Source organism: Psittacula echo (genome assembly GCF_963264785.1).
Source record: "Psittacula echo genome assembly, chromosome: 5".
In the NCBI taxonomy this organism is placed as follows: Eukaryota; Metazoa; Chordata; class Aves; order Psittaciformes; family Psittacidae; genus Psittacula; species Psittacula echo.
The window spans coordinates 79177270-79203211 of NC_137739.1; the positions used below are offsets into that span (position 1 = coordinate 79177270).

The 25942-nt window shown below is 45.2% G+C and overlaps 1 protein-coding gene and 1 long non-coding RNA gene across 2 annotated transcripts; one reads left to right on the forward strand and one right to left on the reverse strand.

The window, feature by feature from the left end:
* The first annotated feature begins 2 nt into the window (after positions 1 to 2).
* On the forward strand, positions 3 to 6589 carry LOC308221156. The gene is made up of 3 exons (XR_013956882.1): positions 3 to 278; positions 1624 to 2037; positions 6169 to 6589. It is a non-coding gene; the product is annotated as an uncharacterized lncRNA (long non-coding RNA).
* TBPL2 (TATA-box binding protein like 2) lies at positions 2313 to 12317 on the reverse strand (the record flags this gene model as incomplete). Its single annotated transcript, XM_080618118.1, has 7 exons — positions 2313 to 2829; positions 4604 to 4698; positions 6250 to 6417; positions 7307 to 7398; positions 8046 to 8133; positions 9119 to 9525; positions 12267 to 12317. The coding sequence occupies 7 exons, from the start codon at positions 12315 to 12317 to the stop codon at positions 2750 to 2752; spliced, it is 981 nt and encodes a 326-aa protein (XP_080474244.1). The 3' UTR covers positions 2313 to 2749.
* Between the last annotated feature and the right edge of the window lie 13625 nt (positions 12318 to 25942).

Sequence of the window (25942 nt, forward strand, 5' to 3'; positions counted from 1 at the left end):
GTGCTGAGGCGGTGGGGGTGGCGTTGGGTTGAGTGCTCGGCCCGGCCCCTTCGACCCCAGCCCAGCGCCGGGGCAGGCGGTGAAAGGAAAGGTGGGACAGTTCCGGCTTCAACAGCACACACTGCGGTACTCCTGGCTGCCGGCAGCACCGGCTGGAGGAGGCAAGACTGCCCCATCCCTGCGCCCAGAGCGGGGGGACATGGTGGGTGAGCTGCGGCACACAGCGGGCAGGTCAGCCCGGCTCCACTGGGACTGGGAGGGAATTGTGCAAATCTGAGGTAAAAAAAAAAAAAGCTTGGAGAACTTAAAGTTTACTATTTAAAGCTTGCAGTAAGCAGCGTGGTTATATTCTGCTTCCTGCGGTGCTGGGGGCTCGCATCAACCCCACCGGGCACTGCAGATCTGTAACCACCGCATGGCCCCAGGATGGGACGTCTTGACTAGTTACCCTCACTGCAGTATCGAGGGGGCCTCCTGCACAACAGCCAGTCAGCAACACTGCTGCATGAGCTACATATAGCAGCCAGCCCCTATGTGTTTATAATACCACCAACACTAATCTGTTTAAGAAGACAATTTGTGCAATAGAAATGTCAAATCTTGATACACATCCTTAAGAGTGACAGACTAAAAAGTTTCCTTACCCCAGCCTAAAGGTTGGAGCCAGAATCAGGAGTTAAATAGATAAAATCAACTAGTATGTAGAAATAGAGCAAATTCTTTGCATCAGAATACAGTGGGAAACACCAGGCAATTAGCAGAGACAAGACATAGGCCACAGGAGCCAGAATAACTTAAAGCAAAAAAAAAAAAAGAAACAAACCATGCCCCAGGTAAAATAAAAATCCCAGCCTACACTGTTCCCATTCCTAGTGCATTGAAGTGCCAGAAAACACCAGAACAAAGACAGTTGTTTCTAAGGTTACCAGAAGCAAACATTAACTTAATCAGTAACTCAGTGAAAAGGCACAGAGCTCATTTCTTATCTTTAAGACTGTATCTGTACTTTTAAAGAACATTAACTTTACTAGTGAAATTATGTGGCAAGCTCTTAATTAAAATGTAATTTCTTGAAGAGGGGTCATCTTAGATAAACTTTTCCCAGCATGCCAATAAAAGCACGACTGTTTTTTTCACTTGCAAAAGATTATTGTAACTTAACCTAATAAGCTATTACAGCTACAGGACAAATAAAAGTCACACCCATAGTTACGGAAAGTCTGCAGTGTTAGAAAACAAACAGAGAAGTAAGCCTCTGAGTAGATTTGAGTGTGGAAATCCAGTTTGACTGTGACAAAGAAACTGATAAGAGTTAAGACCTGTTTATCGTAAGGAAGTGCATGAAGTTTCCCAAACTTCTTTTCCAGAGGAGCACAGTTACAAAAGCACTTGAAACATATTACAAAACAGAAGTTGAAATCATGTCTTCACTGAATCAGAAATAAACTTGTGACAGCAAAACTAAGCCCAGCAAGACTGCAACACCCTGTCCTGTATTAAGCTGTTGCCCATATTGTGTATTTCCATAAAGAACAGACCAAGCTTTTGGCCCGGGTTACACTTAAATCGTCTAACAGCAACCTCTAGTGGTGTTTCCTGACAGAGCTATCTCATCTTCAACAGGAAACAAGGAGAGGACGCAAGACGAACTTAGCAGCACCAAAGCCCTGTTCTGGAAAACACAACCCTGCCTCCAGGGAATCATGGAAGGTACCAGAACAGTCAAGAGATAGTCTTTGCAGCGTTCCTACTTGCGTCACCAGTCTGAGCATGACACCTTTTGCAAAGGAAGCCTTGAGTTCACTTGGAGAAAAAACAAAGTACAAGAACCCCATTGTTTTAGCTGAAAAATTACAAAATTTGATACAGAGCCACTGGTTGAAGTCTGGTTAAATATCCCATATAATTAAATCTTGAGCATCCAAGACTTTTTGTATTTTCCTCAAGACCATTTTAGAGGCAGTTCCCTAACCAACGTATTCTTGTCTGTCTCAAGCAACAAACTCCCATCATCTGAGGAAACTTCAGCCATAACAAGTGGGTACCAATTTTGTTAAAAATCTAATTGTCATGACAAATCAGATAATTTGTTTAGTTACACCTCCCCCCACAGGCTTTTTAGATATGTTTCAGCAGTCAGGGGCCTTGAACATTTTCTCTGTAAAAGGAGTACCAACACCATTCCACACAAGAGTTTATCCAACCAGTAGAATCAGAAGAATTTGGTATATGTCCTCTACAATCTCTGTCTTCAAAACTCTGAAATCAGCTCATGCTGGATTCTGTAAGCTATATTGTAGATAAAATACATTTTGAGTTTAAATATGAAAATACAACATTGCAGGAGCTAGGTTGCAGTACAGTTAACGCTGAGGATTTTGATAAAGCTAGTTTGAAGCGCAGTGTTGTCTTAGCTGTTCAACAGCAGAAAAAGACACATGGTTCCTATTACAAAATACTTTTAAGTGCCACCTTAATATATATTCTATTCAAAGTACATTTATTTGTCAAATTTTTCAGCTTGTCAGAAGCTGTCAGAACACAAGTGGGTTACAGACAGCTAATCTGAAAGCAAAAAACCTGACAATTTCAGAAACCATAGGAAGGCATCAGCATTTATAGCATTCAGAACAGTATTGTTTGCTTAATAATCCATAGCAGTACAGGTGGGTCCAGGAATACCCTTGCATCTGTTCCATGCATAGTAATACAAACCCATGTATTATGATTAGTTGCTTTGTGGGCCATGTTATGATGGTTTCTTGAAACCTTTTAGAATGGGGTAGATGTTCTCAAATGCCTCATAGATTTCAGAACGCTCTTTTGCTCCTAAAAAGACATTTAGAGAAAAAAAAAAAACAAAAAAAACAAAAAACCCCAAGAATTAACAGAGTTAAGAATTACTGAATACAACTCAAACCTAACAAGATTACAAACCATGAAGAAACAGGAATTGAAAGTAACATACTATTAGGTTGAGGCAGTATTTCCATCATACTTCCTCCACCTCAGAAAGAAGAATTTCTAGCTTGCTTTCTTTAAGACTAAATTTTTGTTTAATCTGTGAAACCAAACCACCACCACTCTTGACAGGTGCAAAACATTGGCTTTGGGAGGGGGGTGGGGTGGGTGGGGGGGGAGGGAAGGCAACTGAGAACCACCATGGTGTTATCTGCTTAACAAGGGCAGCTATGCCTGTCCATACATCAGTGGGAAAACAGATAAGAAATCAAGGATTTTTCTTTTAAATACTGGAAGTTGAGCCATACTTTGAGAACTCCCCATCTCCAGTTCTGAGAAGCTATTTTTAAGCTTTGTTAGGGCACCTGTGATTTCAAAGCTAGCCTTTTCCATGTTACTGCATGTAAATCTTTAATACCAAGTCTTGTACACTAATTGTATTGCAGTAGGCAGGAATATTCCATACCACTGACACTACTCTCATGTTAGTACAACATATATCAGCTACAAGAAAACTGCATTTAAATGAATTAGCAGTTAGATTAAATGCCACTCAGGATGACTGTGCAAACCCTTCCCTCAAAGCGCACTTGGACATGACTAATTTACCTGCATTACTACAATCTTCTCTTCCAAAAGTAAGGTTACTTTTAAGTTGCTTTCTCAATTAGGAAAAAAGCACCTCTCAGCCCAAATTCAGTTCTGTCCTTAACAGCTGGGCCCAGTATTCACAGACAGGGGCTTACCTTAGTGCTTCTGGGCCTCCTGCACACTCAAGGGTATTATAATTACTGTAAAAATAACTTGCAAAAATGCAAGTTATCAGTGGAATGGAACAGTCCAGTGTGATTTTACTGGACACAAGAAGGTGGGGGAACATTGGAGGGAGAAGCACTTAAGCTTAGTACAGAGCACCCCATTTTCAGTTAATTTGTGATTTATGGTAGTGAGAATCTCTGGCTAAGGCAGGCACTTCTGTCTTTCACATAACTCAAAGCATTCAGGTCTTCTGGGGACAAGTACCATTTACATTTCAGTACATCAGAATAAAAGTATTTCACAAGCTTTGAAAAAGGATGTGATAAAAACATGCACTTGGGAATTCAACATTTTTTGACATAGAATCTGAGATACAGATATCTACTGAGCACACTTACTCAGCAAGGCTTTTGCCTCATGAGTGTTTTGGCTAGACAGTCTGGAACAAGTTCTTAGATCTCCACCCTTTCCTCTAATAATCCCTTCTAAATGTTTAAATGAAGTGTTTTAAGAAGTTTACTTCCTGTCCAAGGAATTTTAAATTGCTTATTGTGATATTCATATGTAAGCAACTGAGTAATTACTAGCATGTCATCATCCTGTTGGGATTCTGTACATTATTCATAGCATAATGCCATGTGTCAAAGATACTCAGATTTAATGATGGGGAAATCTGAGACAGTACCTGAAGCAGTATGAGCTTCTAGTGCAACAATACAGATATTGTTATCTGCAGAAAACATAGATAAGCAGCTGTAGGCATTAAAATGATTGTTGAATGGCTTTACTGTTACAAGATAGGCATTTAGCTAATGTTCAGTTTAAATGCTCTCAGAAGATGTGGTGGCTCTTGATTACAGATGTACAGAGGGAGACCACTTACCAGTTAGTACAACTTTTCCAGACACAAAGATAAGCAGCACTATCCTTGGTTTGACCATCCTATAAATAAGGCCAGGAAACAGTTCAGGTTCATAGCTGTTTCAAAATAAGCAGGTAAGATGAGTAAAATACAAATACTGTTTCACTGTTGTACACATGAAGTGCTCTTTAATTATATTAGCAATAGAATAGTTAAACCTAGGTTTTGGCTAGCTACTGACAGAAAGTCAGGTCAGGTTTTAGATATCTTTAAAAGAAACCCAGTCATCCCAGTTGGAGCTGATAGGAGTTCTTCATGCTTACTTTTAAAGACTTCTGAGCCACTTCTGAAAGTGATTTTTCCATAGCATTGAAAAGTTATTGTACTCTTCAAATAGTACTCAAATCCTTCTTAGTCTGCAAAAAGTCCTTATCAGGAAGGATCTTGCACAGTAAGGAAGAGATGACAGCCAAGTCAATCTTTTATATTTAGTCCCCAAATTAAATGCAATGTACTAAATGCAGTGCTAATAAAAGACAACTTTTATTTTGTCAGTGCCAAAATCTTCATCTTTTTCTCAGTGATGGCAATAAGTAGTTCTTAACAAGCCCATCTTGAAGGCACAGCTTGTCCATCACTCAGCTACAGGTTTACTTTAAACTGATGGCTAAGACACCCAGAGAGAAAGAACCTAAGTGATATTCCAGAAACACATGATATTTTCAGTTCTGTGTTCTGCAGCTGCAGTCTGGCTTCATACCTGAAGGTCAGAAACCTTATCCTGGCAGATAACTCCACTCAAACCAGGTGCCTAAGAGGCCCTCTTTGTATTAAAGGTTCACGGTGGAGCAAAGACACAGAAGAGCTGCTGCAATTAGACCTGAAGTGCTTAATCAAGACTGGTTATTTCCTACTGACATGGTGGGCAGTGCAGACAAATACCCACTAAGGTTTGATATTGCACTTGGCAATAACAGGAGACTAGTAAAATTGTGATCACTGCTCAGGTTAATGAAAGTCTCTGCCAGACATTGCTGATATATAGCAACAGAGATAGTGTCAACAATATTCATGGTCAAAGAAAGCTTTTACGAAAAAATATCTTCATTAACCAACTAAGCAAACAACCCAGGAGCTTCTTGCAGTTCTTCAGCCCTTCATCTTAACCAGGTCTAACACACATCCAATTTACCCCTGAAGTGACTCAGCACTAGTGTAGTATGCTCTCAGTTGCAAGGTTTCTAAAGCTGGTGTTTATGGTGTCCCTGCAAGGAGAAAGCAGTGAACACCACACAGGAGGGCAATTTAGAAAAACACTTCACTGTTCAATTGTGTCAGTCATGGTTTCAAGCACTGGAAGCTTTACTGCCAGCTGCTGTGTGCCATCCTGGCAATTAAGCAGAGGGTCATTGTGGCTTGTGCCCCACTTGGAACAGGAATTACTGAAGAAAACTTTACTACCTTTATCATCACACATGGCATCTACAGCCATTTCATACTTGCTAAACTGGTGAGCATTGTCTTTTAATGAGTAAAAGGCATGCTTGATATTCAGTATCTGGTTAATTATTACTCTTTTTTGCCAGGCTTGTAAGCCTCAGAATTTGCATCTGTTTGGCAGCTTACAAAAGACACTGCTCCAAGTTGTAACTCTGACTTCCACATACCTGCTGAACTGCTGGTGAGTGAGAACCAAGCCTTCCAGACGGATGGGAAACCTCACATCACAGCTCCCAACCATATTCTGTATCTTGAAGTCCAGGAACTTGGCAGGGAACCCAAGCTTCTGTACCACGCGTGCATACTTCCTGGCTGCAAGACGTGATTGCTCTTCACTAAGGAAAGGGCAGAGGGGGAAAGCAGCTTTGGTTAGTGCTGTCTTTTGCTCTCAAGATGGAAGTCAGTTTAGAGCCACCATTGTGCTAATCTAAACTTCAGAAAAAAATATGCTACTGCTCAAAATAGCATGCCTCTATCCCCTGAACCACTTTGGTGAGCTAGAAGGAGTAAGGCACTTTGTCATTCACTTTCCTGTGGTCTATGTGAATACACATGCTGCATCATCCAGGAGTTTCCTTCTTCAGAGGTTTCTTTCTCACTTCTTTACACCAGCTTCTGAGAGCTGATCCAAGAGGTAGACTGCAGACACCAGTAGAATCATCTAGCTAGTAGAGGTGGTGGCAGGTGTTGGAGAAGAGTCCTCCTAAGCTGTAAGTTAATGCAAGTCTCACTGACAGTTTAGGGATATAAAAAATAAGGCAGCTGCTGAACTTGAGAACAGCTTCAGAGTACAGAAATAAGATGTGCTTTTCTCTAATCCCATTTTCTCTAGGGGCAGATGTGTTGACCAGTGAACACGGACACTGAGGAGAGACTTGACAGACAAAAGTTATGTCCTAACTCACTTTAAAGTTGGTGAGAAATGCAAATAGCTCCTTATCAGTTCCTGGGCTTATAACAGATCTTTTAACAGCTTTTCTGCTGATGTCTGCTCAGCTCAATCTATATGCAAGGACAGAAGCACACAGTTCAGTAATTACTAAGCTGCATCGTGAAGAAAGCAAGACATTTTTCAATACCAGTGCTTCATTGTTTTCTTGCAATTATGACAGCCCTTTGCTAGATAATTTAAACAAGGCTTTCTGACATTGTTCATCAGAAGCAGACAGAGCTGCAAGACCCAGACCTTTGGAGGGAAGGAAAAAACCACAAAACAAAAAATACCTTTTTGCTCCTGTGCAGACCATTTTTCCTGAACTGAAGATGAGGGCTGTTGTTCGTGGCTCCCTGATTCTCATGATCACAGCAGCAAACCTCTGCAAATTCAAAGGAGGACATCACTGTCCAGCTAAGGGATTTAATTGATACTGTATTTTCTGTTCATTCTTCCAAGAATGGTCACTTTCAAAGATCAACACAGTATGCATTTGCTTTGTGAGTCTTTGTTTACCACTGTGAAATTATTTCCACACACTACCCCCCCACCCAGGACCAGGGGGCTTAAAACTACAGTCACAGGACTACTGCTTTTTCCCTTACATTTTGTTCAGCAGTCTGGAGTCACTTTTAGAAAGCCCATTATTCCCAGTGAAATTCTACAGTCTAGGCCACTTTCGGTAAGTATCATGTAATATCGGTTTGACTCCAGTAATTCTCTTTTCTTCACCCAGGAGTTTCAGGGCAGATCTTTTGTCCCTCCCACTGAGGGCTGCTTGAGCCATTTCAGCTGGAGGTAGCTGGCCACATTTGGGAGAGTTCAGCTCCTTTCTTAAAATACCTTAGTAACATCTCATTGCTGGGGATTTATTCAAATTAAAAACACATATCATTGTGGTCCCCTGTATTTCTTTTAATTTAAGAGGCCCAAGTTGTAGATTCTTATGATTTTCCCCTGTGGGTCAAGACAGTGCTGTTAGAGTACGCAGCTCATCAGCACTGAGGAAGGTGAGTCCTTAATATTTACCTTTGGGTTATATTCTGCATTTCTGGCATGCAGAGCTATGTTCTTCAGATCTAGTTTACAAGCCAAATTTACAGTCGACACTATATTCCTGAGGAATGAGAAGGGAATTTTCTTATTGTAAAAGAAAGCCACTGCAGAGCCAACCCCCAACACATTCCAATTAATAATTACCATGAACAAATTTTCTGCCTACCTATTCTCTACTCTAGCATTAAGCTACTTTTGGCAAAACTTAAGTAATTCAATACCAGAATTACAGTTTCTGAGATATAACAGGGTATGAAATTATTAGTCCCTGAATACTAAGTTCATGTGTCTTCCAATAACTATAGCACTGAAACCTTCTATAGCTTTGAATTGAACCATTACTCAGTATTTACAGACTTACTACAGCAACTAAATTAGTTAAAAGTGTATTATTCTCTACAGGTATAAACTACTCCATAGTTGCTCTAGCCTAGACAGGACCTTTAAATGAGGCCAGAATTTCTCATACTTCTTTTCATGCCCCTTTCCCTTGCTCACTTCAGACTGTTTTCTGCTCTCAGAAAAGCAGGCTGACATCTTTAAATCCCTAGAGTCTGCTGTCATCCTTAACATTCTCCTTGCTGGAATAAATCCTCCTTTTCAAGTATTTTTGTCTTTTCATCCTGCAGACTGAAATAACTAGGAGTACATGCTATATATAATTTCTACCAAACAGTTCTCCCTCCGAGACTTCAGCTCCTGTCTCCCAGAAGAGACTTTTTCCCCTTAACAAGCCAGAGGCGTTTCAGATGCTCACTCACCCCGCATGTTTATCAAGTCCACTCTCCCATTTTGCTATGCTGTGTACTCTTCCATGCCACTTCCATTTTTGTGTTGCACTGATCAGCACAGTATCCAGTTGCCTTCTAACATTGTCAGTTCATTTGCTCCATGTCTCCACAAAGAGGAGTAACTGCCCCTCTATAGTTGGTGGGCTTATTTAAGCCCAAACTCTGCTTGCTATGTTCTCAGAAGTCAGAGCACTACCTTGCAGTTTTAGCAAAGCTATGTCTTATACATGCTATATGTATAATACATAAACTTACTGTAACTGAGGAACTATGCCAGAGCTTTCTGATGCAGGCGTCACTGGGGTCATAGGTGTCATTGGTATCAGAGGAGGACATGTGCCAGATGCTTCAGGAGATGATTGAGTTGCACCTGAGTATGACAAGCTGCTTTCATCCACAATAATGCCACTGTCCTCATTTCTTGATATTGACCCATCAAGTTCTTTTTGCTTTTCATAACCATCTTCAGATAGATTTTGTTCTTTGTCATCTTGGGTAATGTCTGGAAGAAAGCTGAGATCCACAGAGAAATCTGTAGAAAGATCTTTGGGCTGATTCAGTTGAGAACCCCACACATCTTCAGTGGTTTGAATTGGAAGGTCTACATCATAAGGACTCATGGGAGTAAACAGCTGAGGACTAGCTGAGAGGTCATCCTTGAATTAAGAAAAAGTATCATTAAGGCTCTTGTATTAAAACATTTACTTTAGCTGGAAGACTAAATTAAGATTGATCTTCTATTCAATTAGGAAGTTTCATTCATTTTTTCCCCCCTGATACGTATTAAAGAATCTTTAAGATTTGAAATTGCATATTTTGCTTGTCTATCAGCATATAAAAATCCAGGTAACTTCTATAGCAGAGACACACATTTTCCCACCATATTTCAAAGGCAGTCTAGAACACTCCTATAATATCACAAATTGAGAAATACCAAATACATTCAGCTGCAACTGGAGGTACAGCGTTGGCACTTAGCCCTTCACAGCCATTGTCATGCCTCAATTATTCACGTAACCAACACAACTGCTGATGACTTTTTTCAAGGAAGACAGCTGGCACTTTCTGGCTGGCATTAACTCCCATTCAGTAATTTACTGTTTCCTCTCCTTGCTATTAGAGAACAGTGTCAGTGTTGTTTTGGATTTGTGCAACAGAGGGCAGCAGCTCACAGAATCCCGAGCACTTACATCTTCAGCTGCTGGAGGTCACCAGACTAATTCAAGTGAGACAGTCAGCAAAGCCAGCGTCCTTTCACAGATAGTGTACAACATACCCGCAAAGTTCTTGCATACTAAAATTTATTATTAAAAGCTATTTAAAAGGCATCATAATATTGAAGAGGCAAGAGTTTAGAAAAGGATTTATTCCCTTCTCCATCAGCACATAAGACTCTAGTTAGTAAATACATCTTCCAAGAAGGTGGTTTCTGCCAGTACCCCCAGCAGGTGACAACTTCGACTAGGTGATCCATACAAGAGGTGTTGTGTTTGTTCAGGCATTTTTGGCTTGAGATCCGAAAGGGCTCAAAAAGGCCAAGCACAAATCAGAACAGGGAACAGCGCACAAGACTGAGGCCCTGAGTTGGCAGCAACCGCCTGAGCTCCAGTGAGAACAGAGTTTCCAGATCAGTGCTCAATGCTTTCCAGCCCCGAGCTAATGCTGCTCTATGTCCTGTGCTAATCACCTCACTTAATGCAACCATGCACAAGGGAAGATCTCTCTACTCCTACTTCACACTGTATTTACCTATAGACACTTGGAAAACCCCAAGTTACAAATCCTCCCAGAGAACCCTTACTAGCTTGAATACAGATGTGATCAGGTCAAGCTCTGAAAGGACCACCAACACCTACATTCAAAACTGTTTCTAAAACTGATTTTTAGATGCAGAGCCTCATATGAGATCAGTTGGGGCAGAGTGCTATTGAGTAAGACAAAGTACTCCATAACTCATTGGCTCTTTGAAAAATGTGATCCAAGAGCACTACTTGAGAATTAAAAGACCAGATACAAATGTACTAACAGTTACTAATAACAATATACTGAGCCTGTAAGAATATGCACGCATCATACTAAGGGGCATCAAAGAATGTGATAATAGTCAAAAAACCAAACCAAAAAACCAACCCTCAGTTTGTGTCACAGTTTAAAGAAGCTGACAGAAAAATGAGGCTGGTATTATTAAACAGCTGTAAGTAAAGAAAAAAGAAACAAATTGCATAAACTAGGTCAAAACAGAAAGCAAATCTTCCTTTGTCATCAGGTTTCCATATAACTGGTATAGGGAAAAGCACTTATAGGGTTAAGTGCTGAAGAAGACTGCCTTCTTGTTAGGCAGATGCTCAGAGGATGTGAAAGGGGGCACAAGATCATGTTTGTATTAGGCTGGCTGCCAAGGGTTTTTGCTATAGACTCTAGGTTAATTAACTTTATTGAAGGCCTGATCAACTGCATAGCTTCGGACATCTCCCAGCAGTGCCAGGAAGGAGATTTCACACACAGATCCTGTCAGAGGTCACTAAGTTTGGGGGAGATTGAGGAGAAAGAGCCATTTTCACTTCCACTGCAGTAATCCCTGCAACCCACATACACAAATCAAATCCTCTAAGCAACAGACTTGGCTTTTTTTCCTTTCTGCAGTGTATCTCACACATCTGCTATTATCAAACATCCCAGCAGGTCTGAATTACAGAAAGCTCAGGAGTATCTGTAAAACCCTGGTTATACCTCACCTCATTATGTACTTTGTAGGGCCATATTCAGGGAGCTGTACTGGCTGCCATTCTGGATTTAAACAGCCTGCACTAAACCCATTTTCTGAGCTGATAAGTGGCTTGTAACAAGAGATAGGTATAGAAATAGGGTTTCCTGTGTGAAGCAGCTGCTCAGCTGTGAGTCCAGCCCTCTCCTAGACCTGTGGTCTCTGCAACCTCCCGAGACGAAGTCATCCGAATACCAAAACCCAGAAATTTCTGCAAGCGTTTACGAAACAACATGAAAAGACGCGAGTGTCCTGCCCCCTCAGGGCCAGCACACCCCAGCGCACCCGCTGGTCCTGCAAGCAGCGCTCCGTTCTAACGCAGCGAAGCTCCTCCTTGAGCACGCGAAGAACGACCTCCCCAGCAGACAGCCCCTCCAGCGCTCCTCGTGCTCTCAGCAGCTCAGGAAAGTTGTGGATCGCTACTCCCCACACAAGGCTATATGGGATAGCTCCCAGATCCCGGCGAGAGAAGCCGCGTGGTCCGGCTGGAGCTCGTCGGGGGCGCCGCACTTCAGAAGCTGGATGGAAAGGTTGCTCACCGCGGCGTTGGTGGTATAGTGGTGAGCATAGCTGCCTTCCAAGCAGTTGACCCGGGTTCGATTCCCGGCCAACGCAGTTACTTTTTCTCCCCTCCCCTACCTGCCCTTCACAGCGCTCCAAGTATCTCTCCAGCGGCGACACACCATCCATGGCCGCAAATCACCCGCCAGGTTCCCCAACCTCCCGTTCTGGCTTTAATCACGAGGGGCGGCATGGGGAGCAGGTGCGGCTCCTCAGGGAGCGAAGCCCAGCACAGCTGTGGCTTTTAGGGACTTTCCGCTGCCTCTGCAGCGGTTTGCTCCATCCTGCGGAAGAGCTGGAGGAACCAGGGTGCGCTGATGTGCTTTAGAGGAGCCTGCAAACATAGCTTGCTCCTGAGCTTGCTTCTCTCTCAGAGGCTGAACCAAAATGTGGAGTTGGAGTCCTGGCTTAGACCTTGAAAAGATAATGCTTCACTTCTGGCTGGTGCTTTTTAGCAAGCAAGTGCAATGAGCCCTTAATTTCTTCTACCTGCTTCATTGACTGCAATAAGGCACATCTAGTCCTTTGAGGAGAGCCCCAGTTCAAAATTACAAACCTCAGACTCACGCCATTGCAATGGAATGGTCTGTTCTCAGATGGGGCAGTACTGCAAATGCTGCTTAGGGGGAGGAAGCTATTAGTTCTGTTTGCTGCTGTTCTCCCCTTGCAGGTATTTTCCCCACTGGTGTCTCTGTTTCTGGCCCTGTGAGCAATGTTTTAAGGCCATTCCTTCTTCAAAAGACTTGTGTGGAGAGGCTGGGTGTGCGGGAGCATGTTCCCAGGAGGGAGTTTGTGTTGCATGCCATTGATTGATGCTGCAGAAATGTCACCTGTCAATGCTGCTGGGCTTGGGCACTGTTTGACTTGATGCAAGTGGTTACTGTCAGCCATGTTGCTGCTCTCCTGTCCTGTTGCTGCATGTGATGGATGGATGGGACACATCCCTTTCTGGGCTGGTGAATGTGCTGACTGCTATGATCAATGTATCCTGTTGCTCTGCTTGACAGGACTTTGCTTTCTGCTGTGAGATCTGCTTGCAAACAGCTAGCTGAGCCGAAAAAACCCTTTGGAAGAAGATGTCAAAGCCAGGCACATGGCAGGTCTTTGGGAGGTGCTGCCAGGCTCTTCCCGCTACCCTAGAGGTGCAAAGGTTTAGATTAGTAGCCTTTATCTGTGTTGCGGAGTGTATGTAGCTGATGAGCATCCTTCCCTCCTCAACACAGCCTGCTGAGCTGGTTTCATGGTATTTCTAGGACTCCCCTTGTCCCAGTGCTTTACAGGTGCGAAATACCCAGCCCCAGAAACATCCAGTCTCAAGTACGTAGGTTTATGTCACACAGCCCTTCCCCATAGACCCCAGAAGCAAGTCAAGAAGTAAAGCAAGGAGAGGACTCTCAGAGAGGTTGCACCTTGAATTATGGAGGCTGATGGAGCTAGCTGGGACCAGTTGAGGATTGTTCAAGCTAAAATGTCCCATTTCAGCTGGCAGGTGATTGGGATGGTTGTAGACCACTCCATGGCCTCAGCTGTTTTTGCCAGCACAAGGGGACAGTGTACTGAGGGCTGAGAGGGCTTGGCTCTCACCAGTAATGGCAAGCCCAGGCCTCACAGGCCTCTTCATGACAGTGTGGGCCTGCATTGCTCACAGGGGTCATTGTATTCAACACAGGGGTTGTGCTGAATTTGTCTTGTCCTTACAATGATACCTCGTGGGGACAGGAAATTGGTGCTCCCTCAGTGTTGCTGTGCTGAAGCTGGGAAGCTGGAGCGTTGTGTAGTAGTCACAGTGTTTCCCTGGTGTGGTCCTGCAGCTGTAGTGCTGAGTTTCTTCAGCTAATTAAATCTTTGTTGCACTGCAGAACCCCCTGGAGATGGACTATGTTAATCTTACAGCTCCTGGGGGTTTGTCTGCATTTTTGTGAACCTGAGATGGAGAGGTCAAACTGTGGTGATTAAGTGGGAGAGGCTATATCAGAGATGAACATAAAATACAAACCTCTTAATATTGGTGTTGCTTCCTGCCATGGATAGGTGCATCCTGCAAATAGCATGGGCATCAGTGCAAAGCGATGTGATCAAGTTATGCAGTTTGATGCCTCTTCTGTTAAAAGGGTGTCAGACTATTTACCCTTCTTGAGGTGAAGAAGGGAAAATGTTTAGAAAGCTGAGAGATTATCAGAGGAGTAAAGAGTCACATTCTGTGGGTGATTCAAGCTCTCAGGGTTACTTTGATGTAAGGGATGTAAGGATCTCCTGGATGCTGCCCAAGGGAGGGGAGGCATGGCTGTGCCTTGGGAGGGCTCCATGCTCACAGCCTCCTCCTCAAGGCTGAACATCCACTCGTGGTGCCCAGCGTGTTGGAGGTTCAGTGAGTGGGGTGCACAGTGATGCGGAGTCCCAGTGAGTGGAGGCCCAGGTAATGGGAGGTCAAGGGACCTCCTTTTGCTTTGGAAAGCAGCAGCCACCCAGAGCCAGGCCAAGGTGACTCATGAGCAGGACCACTCAGAGCAGGGAAGAAACCACACTCCCTCTGCACAAAGGAGGCAGCCGTTATACACAGCCCTGCATGGTGGGAGCCAGTTATGGGGCAATGAATCATCCGAATTGCACAGTTACTGTAATGATGAATTGTCATGAGTCTTAATTAGCAAATTGCTTAATTTTACTTAGAAAGTTGATGGTTACTACAGCAATAAGTGCTTTGTGTATTCTTTGTAAGTGTCATTCAATAGCTTTCTTCCTTGGATAACTAATTGGAGAAGACTATTCCAAAGAGCTTCTACTACAGTGCCTGTGTCAGTCTCTTAAACATTTCTGCAGCAGACATTCCTGCTTTACCTGGATTCTTTAATCTGGTTGTGGGATGGGACTAATCACAGGAGACTTTCAAAAACCTGGAAGGGACAAGGAGCAAGTCAGTAAGGAAGCTGTACCTGGTTTATTCATTAGTGCTCTCAGCAGCTGCCTTCTATTTTAGCATGCTGTAAATGTCTACCTGCTTGCTTTGAAGTTGGTTAATCTGGTTTGGCTTCATCTTTTCTTTTTTTCAGGAGGATGTTTGAGAATTAAAAGCTCATGACTGACAGTGCTTTGCTTTCTGCTTTCCTGAGCTTTATGCTAAACTTTTATAGATGTAATTGTCTCAGAAGAGTGTAGCTTGTCTCAGGTATAGCTTGTGTCTCCTGGTGCCCTCGCTGCCTGCAGCATTAAAGCCTGGCCTTTGGAGGAGGTAGAAGAGCAACTGAGAGCAGGATCGTGTTCCAAGAAGAGAGAAATATATTACGCACAAGATGTCTCCAAATGCAGCACATTCCAATTACGCCAGGATTCTACGCTTTTTTGTTGCAAAGATGATTTCTTCTGTTTGGTTTAGCCCTGTTTTGGTCCCTGTGCCTTGATTCACTTCTTGTCAAGGATGTAAATAGAGTGAGGTTCTGAGGAGGACTCCAAAGTAGGGTTCAGAATGAAGTGCAGACAAGCTGCAGTGAGGTCGGTGGGCTCTGCGGGAGCAAAGGACCTGCATGGAGCTGGCAAGGCTCTCAAGAAGCTGCAGCACAAAAGGCATCTCAGAGGTAAATGCTGGATGCTGAAGTGCCTTCAGTCTGACAAGTGTGACCATCACACTCAAACTTATTTATCCAATAGGACTGCATTCTAAACCTGATCAATGCTTATCAGTGTCAGTATATAGTGGATTTATTGCCAGGGAAGGAAAGAAGCCACCACAACTACTCACTGCTTAATAGTAATTAATTTTATAGAATCATAGAATAGTTAGGGTTGGAAAGGACCTTAAGATCATGCAGTTCCAACCCCCCTGCCATGGGCAGGGACACCTCACACTAAACCATGCCACTCAACGCTCTGTCCAACCTGGCCTTGAACCCAGGGACAGAGCATTCACAACTTAATTTGACTTTTAATTGTGAATGGTAGAGTGTATCATCATTAGGTTATGCTGGTGTAAATACAAACATAATCAGGTTCATTAGACTTGATATTTGGTTCTAACTTGCTCCTGTGTAAATCAAGAATCACCCTCTTAGAGAAGTGAAGTTACAATGACTTGAAATTGTGTCAGAATCTAGTTTAATTTTCAGGTTTACTGAGTGATGAAGAAGAGCTGTAACTTCCCATTTACCTGAATCAGATGATGCAGCCCACGTCACATCGTGGTAAGGCTGCCACTCCTTTGTCCTGGTCAAACTGGGGCTCTCTTATCCCCTGAACAGGGCAGTAATGTGGGATTTGGTATTCTTTGCAAACATTAGCAGGCTCTCAGCATTTGTCTGCTAATGTGTGTTCCTTCCATACATGCTGACAGAGACAAGCGTGAAGTCAATGCTCAGTGTGCATTGACTTCTGGAAAAGGAAAGTCACTTCTGTCAGATGGAAAAGGGGGAAACTGGCTAGAAAAGAGCCATTTTTCCTGGCTTCTACAGCACTATTATGTGCAATGAAGACACTAACTGCCCCCATGTCAGAGAATTGCTGAGAACCAGACCCAGAGAGGATTGCCAAATCCTCTCCTGAATGCCAGGGGAAGCACTGTAAGCAAAAGTCATCTGTCTCAACTGAAAGGCTGAATGGTGAATTTAAAACTATACAGTTAACTTAGTTTAATTTTCTTATCTATGCAAAGCAACAAATGAAGGCATTCTGTATGTTGTTTGCATAGAAATCCACTCATCCTGGCCCAGCTGTGCTCTTAAGCCTTGTACTGCAGTGTGGGGGAGAGCACATTGGTCTATCCTTATTTTTCATTCTGTGTTACATTTAAAATATGGCCAGAAAAGGGGAAAGCAGGGTGGAGGAGGGAAAAAAAGGGTGAAGAGTGGGCTTTAAACATTGGCTGCCACCTTAATTGCAACCTAGCAATTAACGGCTACAGGCTTTCTTGGACAGCTCCTCCAAGAATGTCACACACAAATATATCTGACACCTGGATTCAGATGTATTCTTCCCTGCTTTTTGTTAAGTCATCTTTCTAATTTTTGTGCCAAATGGACTGCCTAAATTGAATTGCATTTAAATGAGGTGTGTGTGCGATGGATCATCTGACTGCTGCTCTTTTCCTCCAAGTTTTGTGACAAATTGCTCTAATGCAAACATCTTGACTCATACCTTGAACTTACTGCTACAATTAAATTCTGATCCTTTAAGGCTTATCTGGAAATAAACAATAGCACTCATGTGTGTTTGCCCAGAGAAGCGGAGAAGTGTGCATATAGCAGATGCTAACAGACCTCTATTAATTTAGTTTGCAGGGGTCACAGGAACATTGGAGACAGGAGCAATGACATTTAGTGTGTCTGGGACCTTCAGTGCAAGCTCTCCAAGAATTAGAGCAGACACCGTGATGCTTTCACTGCTGTGTCAGCTGAGGTATGTCACCACTAGAGTTTTTATTAGCTTACTGTATAGGGAAGGACTACTAAATACAATGCAAATACAATGAGCCAAGGAAGGGTGCCGATCAGTCACTGAAATCCCTGTAAAACTTAGTTTTGTCTGAGTGATTAGCAAGGTATAATGACTGACACCGCAATGAGTCTGCAGGGTGAATGGCTCGGCGATTAGTCAGTTCTCATTACCTCTTCTTCCAATTAACGGCAAGCAAATCGGAGTCAACAAGACCTCAGGAGAAACTGGACTTCCCTAAAACGCTGCCAGATGTCACCAGAAACTTCAATCCTCCCCTCCCCCGCCTTGACCTTTTGGTACTTTTAACACACATAATTAGCTGTTAGCAATCATGTTTCTGTCACCCAGCCCTTCCCTGTGGTCTGCCAATAAACACAGTTAGCTTAGCTGTGACGAAGGAGTCCATGCCCAGCTCTGCCCTCATGTGCTTCTGCTTTTCATCTCATTTCCACGCTCGTCCCAGCCAAGCAGGAAACCAGCCGGAGACCCCTTTTGGTACAGCCTTATCCCTCCATTTGGATCTTCCTCACTCCTCCTTGCTGTCTTTGCAGTTTCTGTTGTTAGTATGTTTTCCCTTGAACAGGTTATGGCATTAAGACTATGGACATCATATACATATTATACATATGGCTTTCTTATACATTAGTTTTTATGGTCACTGTATAGAAATGGAATATGAGTTAATTCTCACCATACAATCCAAGAGAGTATTATGGAATATTTTTATCTATTCTTGGTGTCTGCAGGCTGTGGAAGAAGCTATCTTGTTGCAGTGCCTTATAAAGGTGCCACTTTTTTTCCTCTTTTCTTCAGTTCACTTACCTGCAACTTGTCAGAATTAATTAAATGCTGTGATTGCTTTGGCCCCCAGTCAGTGGACATTTACCCAACTCATAAATACAAGAGTAGCTCCCCTGAGCTCTGTCTCCACTCAGACAGAGTTACTAAGGTATGCCCAGCAATGCTCTGAGGAAAATGAGAAACCCATATGGGTATGTGTTTGGGAGGGTCCTAATCTGGCTGTTTTATAAAACCCAAATCATGTTGCTCAAATCAATTAGGTTTTGCTTATTAATATTAACACTTGCATTTATCCCAAGGTATTTTTATAGTCCCCTTTACTCCCAATTTGGCATGGGCAATGCTGCTATCCAAAATAAATGAAGTGTGTGAAGACAGACAGTTTAAAGGTGTTGAGGAATGTAGCTGTTTCAGACCTCTTAACATCTCACTTGACTCTCACCTCATTTGTTAATGGGCCTATTTTTCCCTGTAGGACAATAACGCTTTTCTCTGTGACATTTTATAAAAGACCTACTAAACCTCCTTTTGTCCCTTAGGGCAAAATCAGTCGAACTGGCTTCTTTTCTGGTGCCTTTCTGTTTTCCCTAGAGCATCTGGGTTGGTTCTGTCCTTTCTGTCCTCCAGGCCTTGCGAACAGTATGATAAGAAACCCTTAGACGTCTTACGAATTTAGACACATGTGCAGATGGTAGGTTCACTAGGGAGAGGCTTGTCACAATATAAAAAGGTTGGATGTATAGGCAAAGCGAAGCATATTTGTTCATTTTAAGTATGAGGAGCTAAAATAGCAACTAGCAGAGAGATATATGGTTTGTGACACCATGGGGAACTTTCTGGATCTCCGGGGACACTGGTGCTCCTTCTGCTGTTTGCAGAATGTCTCCCTGGACACAAAGATTTGCAAACATTTCCATATCTCCATCCACCCTTGGGATGCGGGTGCGTTTTACCACCGGTGGTAGCAAACTGGGTACCAGAGAACAGAGATCCCCTGTGGCTTGACACTCATTACACTAGGCAGGCGGCTGCATCTCTTGTGTGGCTGCAGACAAAATACCTTAGTATTAACTTACTCTGCAGTGGCATAAACAGCTGGGATGGTTCCTGTGCTCTTTGATTTATCCCGACAGGCTACAAGTGCCTTTACTGCACATTTCCTTGGAAGTTTGTCACAGCCTGACACACACCGCTCCCATGATGCCTCACAGAACTCAATCAATGTCCTTCCCTGGCTGCAAGAGGAAAAACATGCTGAGCCATCCTTGCAGGCTGCTTCAGCACTGGGATATCTTATCCTTCTACTGAAAGAGCCCTTGGAGCAGAAGGTCTGTCTGACTTTCCATTTCTTTTCACCGCCACCCCCCTATCCCTCACTGCATATTGTTTCTCGTTGCTGCAGGTCTGTGCTTAGAAGGGGCATTGTGTTGGTGTTGTAAACATTTTTTTTGCAAAGGAAAATATCTTTGTTCCATAAGTATTGAAGAAGAGTATTAACTTAAAACCTGCTATAGATGAAGGTAGAACAGCATAAATAACAACTTGGTAGTCTGAATGGTGAATAGGAGAAAGGATTTGAACTATTACTGTGATACCACACAAGGAATGTTTTATGGGAGACAGGGTATTTTCTGTGTCATTTCTTCATTTGCTTTGCTCAACAGTACCCATCCAATCTTAAAAAATCACCTTCTACTATGATGATAGCAAGAAAAGGGAAGAATATTTGAAACTCACTTTGAAACAGTACTCAACGTGAATTCAAAGCTTGGTTATTATTGTGCAGCTAGGAAAGCTGCTTTTCTGTTCAGCTTTCCTGTGATCCCTTTAGTTCTATCTGATACTGAAGCCTTGAAATCTCTAGATTAGAAATTAAATTCCACCTTTGTGGCCCAGACCTAATGACCTACTGGAGCCACAGCAAATAACTTTTCCTTTACCATGAGTTCTTCCAGCTCAAACTCTGCTTTTCAGTCAAAACTGTAGTCTTTTGGAAGAAACAATAATGAAAACCCTGTGATACAAGCATAAGCATAATTAGTGACTTGAAAATGAGCAGGGATTATTCAAACTCATGGCAGGCCCTGATTTTGCAGGGATTTAAGGGCTTGTTTTATTCTGCTTGTATGTGTTAGCACGTAGAACAATCAGAAGGGCTCTGTCTTGGGCTGATGGGGAATTTAGGGTGGCCATAGCAAGGCCAGAGGTGATGAGCTGAGCAGTCAGGATGCCTGGGTGAGATCCTGCACTTATGGCATCAGACAGCAATTGCTGCTGCTATGTTGGGTATGAACTGCAGCGATTCGGGAAAGGATATGTGCAGGTCTTTGGTGTCTGGTACAGGAACAGCAGCCTGGGGGGGGAAAGAAAGGGGTTGGGATTTCCCATGGGATTTCCATTTTATTTTACAAGTGTGAAAGCTTGAGAGCAGCTAGTCACAGGCCTGTGGTAGGAGGTGAGGACTGAAGAGCATGAAAGGAAACTGAGAGAAGTTGTGATTTAAGTCTGATCACTCTGAAAGTGTTGGGCACTGACATGTCTGGGTGGTTTAATTGTGCTGCTCAAAACTGGTCCTTTTTTGAATGTGAGAGAATTAAACAGAACAGTTTTAAACCCTGTTTTGTGCTCTTCAGTGCTTTGTTATAATGGTAAAATCCAGAACTGGAAAGTGAAAATAGTTCATAAATAGTTTTTCAGTGAGCACTCAAACAGCTTCTAACAATTCACTTTATTAGCTGGATTTTCGGCAGTACAAAATGTGACCATGATCATCCCAGCTTAATAAAAAACGTAGATACATTGTGATAGCATGTGGATTATGTGGAGACTTGTATCAGCCTGACTGATTTTCATACTGATCACACACAATGTCATGGTTTTGAGCATTATTTCTTAGTATGAGCTTTTAGTCTTCTCACAAGAGTTTCCAGCATCATTTCTGCTGACAGATGCTGCTTAGCACAGATGTATTTTTATTCCCTTACAGTTGCCTTGGATCAAACACCTTTTTCCATGTAGCTCAAGTCCTGCAGTGGAGAACTCCTGGTTTACTACTCCAAGAAAACTGTAGTCATTTTTGTGACCTTCTTTAGAAGCAGTTGAAACCTTTTTTGGCACGTGTGTGATCTAGTAATTTCCACTTCCTATCAGTTGTAGGAACTCATGCTTGCAAATAGTATAGAAAAATCATGCAAATAAAGCGAGACGGAGAAAATCCAGCATTTGGTCATATTTTTTTCTTTTCTAGCTGGAACCAGTGAGGTGATGGAACTTGCAGGGTGTTTGTTTCTGGCAGAGATGGGGACCTATAATGTTTTTTATATAAAATACTAAATTGACAATAATCAGGTTCCATGGCTTACAGCTAAACACATAGCTTGCCCTTCTTTCAGGCCTCCTCTGAATCCACAGAGCTGAAAGGTTTTTTCCTTGTGATCTGAGAAAGCAAAATTCCTGACAAAACTAATGACTTGGGGCTCCTGCGGCATTTTAAAACCTTTTCTTTTTCCTCCTGAGTGGCTGCCTAATGTGAGTGGGATTTCAGTGATGGTTTGCATTATTTCCTCCCTGCAGTTGGGGCTATTCAGCATCATTAGCCTGGCTGGCTGATCTGCACAGCGGTAGCTCTCCAGTGAGTTTTTCTACCAGGTTTCTCAGTCCACATAATATAGTTTATTGCCTTACATATTGAGCAATGGTCATGCAACTGGGTGTCCATGGAAGAACCCCAGTCCCCAACCGTGGGGCAGCAAATTTGTTCCCGCTTCTGGGAAGCAGTGATTTGGTTCTGATGCCAGCTGGAAAACTCTGCTGTGGACAAAAGCAATTAAACATCAGCAAAATCTGTTGCTGCTGAACCCTGCCATAACCACTGCAGCTACCTAAATGATTAATAATACTCTGCTCTTGTGAGCCTCCACCTGCAGTGCTGCATCCAGCTCTGGGACCCCCGATGTAAGAAGGACATGACCTGCTGGAGTGAGTCCAGAAGAAGCCACTAAGATGCCCAGAGGGCTGGAGTATCTCTGCTATGGAGACAGGCTGAGAGAGCTGGGCTTGTTCAGCCTGGAGAAGAGAAGGCTCTGGAGAGACCTTAGAGCAGCTTCCAGTGCCTAAAGGGGCTGACAAGAAATCTGGAGGGGGGTTTTTGACAGAGGCCTACAGAGATAGGACAAGGGGGAATGGCTTTAAACTGACAGAGGGGAGATTGAGATTAGATATGAGGAAGAAGTTCTTCCCTATGAGGGTGCTGAGGCACTGGCACAGGTTGCCCAGAGAAGCTGTGGCTGCCCCATCCCTGGCAGTGTTAAAGGCCAGGTTGGATGGGGCTTGGAGCAACCTCCTCTAGTGGAAGGTGTCCCTGCCCATGGCAGGGGGGTTGGAACTGGATGGTCTTTAAGGTCCCTTCCAACCCAAACCATTCGATGATATGATTCTATGATTATAAGCAAGATTTGTGCATCAATTTGCTCCTTGCAAGCATAGGGTGCAGATGCTGCCTTAGCCTGACTCGTGTGCTGCTCTCAGCAGTGCTCCTGCAAGAGTGGAGTGACTGGCTGGGATATGCTGAGCCAGGGAAGCTCTGGGATGAAGCAGCAAAATGCTGCCTTGTGTTTGAAGTTGCCACCTCCTGCACATCCCTGTGGCCATTGCTGCTGGCAGGTATTTGCCTCTGGCCTGCTTTGCCTTGCATGCAAAGGCACAGCTTCTGCCAGTGTGCACCTTGCCTTTGCTCTGCGTAGTTTGGAAATGCTGGGTAGCCTGCAGCTGAGTGACACATATCGTTGGCAAAGAGGGTAATGGTGAGCTTAGTGCAGCTCAATGCAAATCCTTCTTTGATACCAAATGCTGTGGAGCAGTTGATTTCTCAAGGGTGCTTTGGGACAAGCAAAAAAATTGCTGTGAGCAACAGGACCTGGTCATTAAACCAAACTCTTCATTGCCAGAGGTATGAAGAAATGATGGGAGGGTGTGTGCAAAGCCTTGGGGGGATGCCAGCCTCTCCAGTTTGCTGGGATAACTCCCTTTTGCTGAATGTCTCCCGGCTGCAGAGTGGTGAGCCCCTGTGGATGCCACAGCTGGGCTCAGGATGCTGGGCCTGACAAGCATCAGCACTGATGTGCAGCCACTGCTGGCTCAGCTGTCCTTATCACTGCTCCTGCTGCCAAAAAAGGTGAATTTTCTTGTGCACAGGAGTTTGCCTTTTCCAATCAGTGTCTGGAACTCCTGGAAGCTGCGGGTTAATGTCAGTTCCCCAGCGATGGAGCCGGACGTGTGGCCTTGGTGGCTGCTTCTGCTGTTTCATTGTCCCCCAATAACTATATGACAGAGCATTAACTGTCATCCCTGTGGGTACCCACAGATGTGTGGTCAGCCACTGATCTCATGCGGAAGCTATTGGTGATGTTTAAGGTGAAAGAAATTTGCCCTGTGAGCACTTTGAGAAGGATCCACGTCAGAGGAAGAAAAAAGGCAGAGGTTTAAGACGTCTGAGCTGAAAAAAAATCCACTTAAGCTCCCCTGGACTGCAGACTGGCATGGCCGTGATTGAATGAGCCCCTTCAGTACCTCGTGTGCTGCGAGCAGGGCTAAACCACGCTGGACATCCAGGCAGTTTTAAGGCAATTAAGAGAAACATAGGGGCAACCGCCCTTGCTGGTCATAGGGAGGTGTCCTGGGGAAGCCTTGGGGTGTGCTGTGCCTGCCTGCCCCGGGCCCATGGGGTGCCTACACTTGCCCACCCTCCAGACAGGAGGTGGAGAAGGGTGAGGTAGGAGCCAATGTGCTCTGCGGGGGGGGTCACTAGGGAGAACGGTGGCCCCAGGTGGGTGATGCCCTGCATGGATAGGGAACCCCTGTGCGTGTAAGCAGTGGATCCTGGGGGTGATTCCTCTGCTCGGGTGGATGTACCCCCACGTGTGGGAAACCTGGTGGGAGGATTCCAGTGTGCTTGAGGGAGGCCCGGGTAGGTGGTCCCTGGGGATCCCCGCATGGAGGAGGTCTGGGGGGTGGGATCCCCGCACACGGAAGGCTCCGGGTGGATGTACCCACACACGTGGGGATGGCGGCGGGGAGGCTCCCTGCGGCGGGGGGGCAATCCCCGCTTCTGGGGTACCCGTGTGGGCTCTGGCAGGGGTGATTCCGCGCGTGGGACACGGTAGGTTGAGGACCCTGCCCAGCGGGGCGGACGGGAGGCGGCGGTGCTGTTGCCGCCGCGCCTTTAACGGGCGGGGGGGCCGGCAGACGCGGCGGACGTGTGGTGCCGCCTCCGCCCTCCCTCCTTCCCTTCCTGCCCGCCAGCGCCGCGCAAGCACCGGCTTGCCGTTGCTCCGTCTCTGCCGACCCGCTCTGCACGGCCCAGCCCAGCTCGGCCTGGCCCGCCGCGTCTCACGGTGAGTCCCGCCCGGCGAGCGCCTGGCCCGGCGGCGTGAAGGACCGGGTTGGGCTTGGGGCCGGGGCCTGACCGCGGCCTGCCCGGCGAGGGGCGGTGGGCCTAGGCCTCGGCGTGGCCGAGCCGCGGGGCGCGGCGCCGGCAGGTGGGCGGCGGGGCGGGCCCCGGGCCGCGGGTTCGGCTGGGCGGCCCCCGCCGCCCTCCCTGGGGGTGCTGAGGGCGGGGGTTTCGCCGGGGGCCCCGCTCGGGGGGTAGGGGGGAGAAGCCGCTCCCACTCGTGGCCGTGGGGCGGTCGCTGCCGGGGGCCTCCCGCAGCCGCGCCTCCGGGGCAGCGCAGCCCCCGCCGGGCAGGGGCGGTCGGTCCCGCCGGAATGCGTCCCGGGGGAGCCTCCCTGAGCCAAGGAAACTGCTAAACATGGAGGGAAATGATGTATGGGTCGTAGGTGTGCGTGTGTACCTGCCCGCTGCCGGAGGCACGGACCTGGGGAGCGCGGCTGAGGGCGAATTGATCCCCAGAATGTGATGTATATGAGTTCCCCGTGGGTTTCGGCCCCAGGGGTAAGGTTAAGCGTGAGCTGAATGCTGCAGCGCCCGGCTGGCCTCGCAAACTTCAATGAAGCATTGCGCTTTGCCGGTTGGAACAGCCCGGCCCATTTTGTATTCCTGTGGCAGTGCTAACCGCGCACGGGAAAGCCAGCTGCCTTTCCCTGTGTTCGCAGGTGATGTTTGTGATGGGTATCTTATTTAAGGCTGCTTGTGCCTTCTGGTACAGCGCCGGTGTCGGGTGCATGCAGCGGCGTTAACCGCGGAGGTGGTGGTACCCTCCCGTCTGTTCTCTACTCGCAGCTTACTGCTCCCTTCCTGGAGGCCTCCCTCTGCCGTGCAGGTTATTAAGGGAATAGTATGGTGGTGGGGAAGACAGGGCTGCAGAGCTACGTCTTTTGTACCCAACTACTTTCAGTTGATGAAGTATCTTAATTAAGTAGGTGGTTATTCAGAGTAACGTAGCATAGTGTATCTTCTGCATTAGGCGGTGCCAAATGCTGCTTTCCAGTGATGTGCATGCACCTGTGTGCTTTAGGTTTGCCAGATTATAGCCTGCCTTTTCCCAAGGCTCTGCCGTGTATTTTGAGGTCAC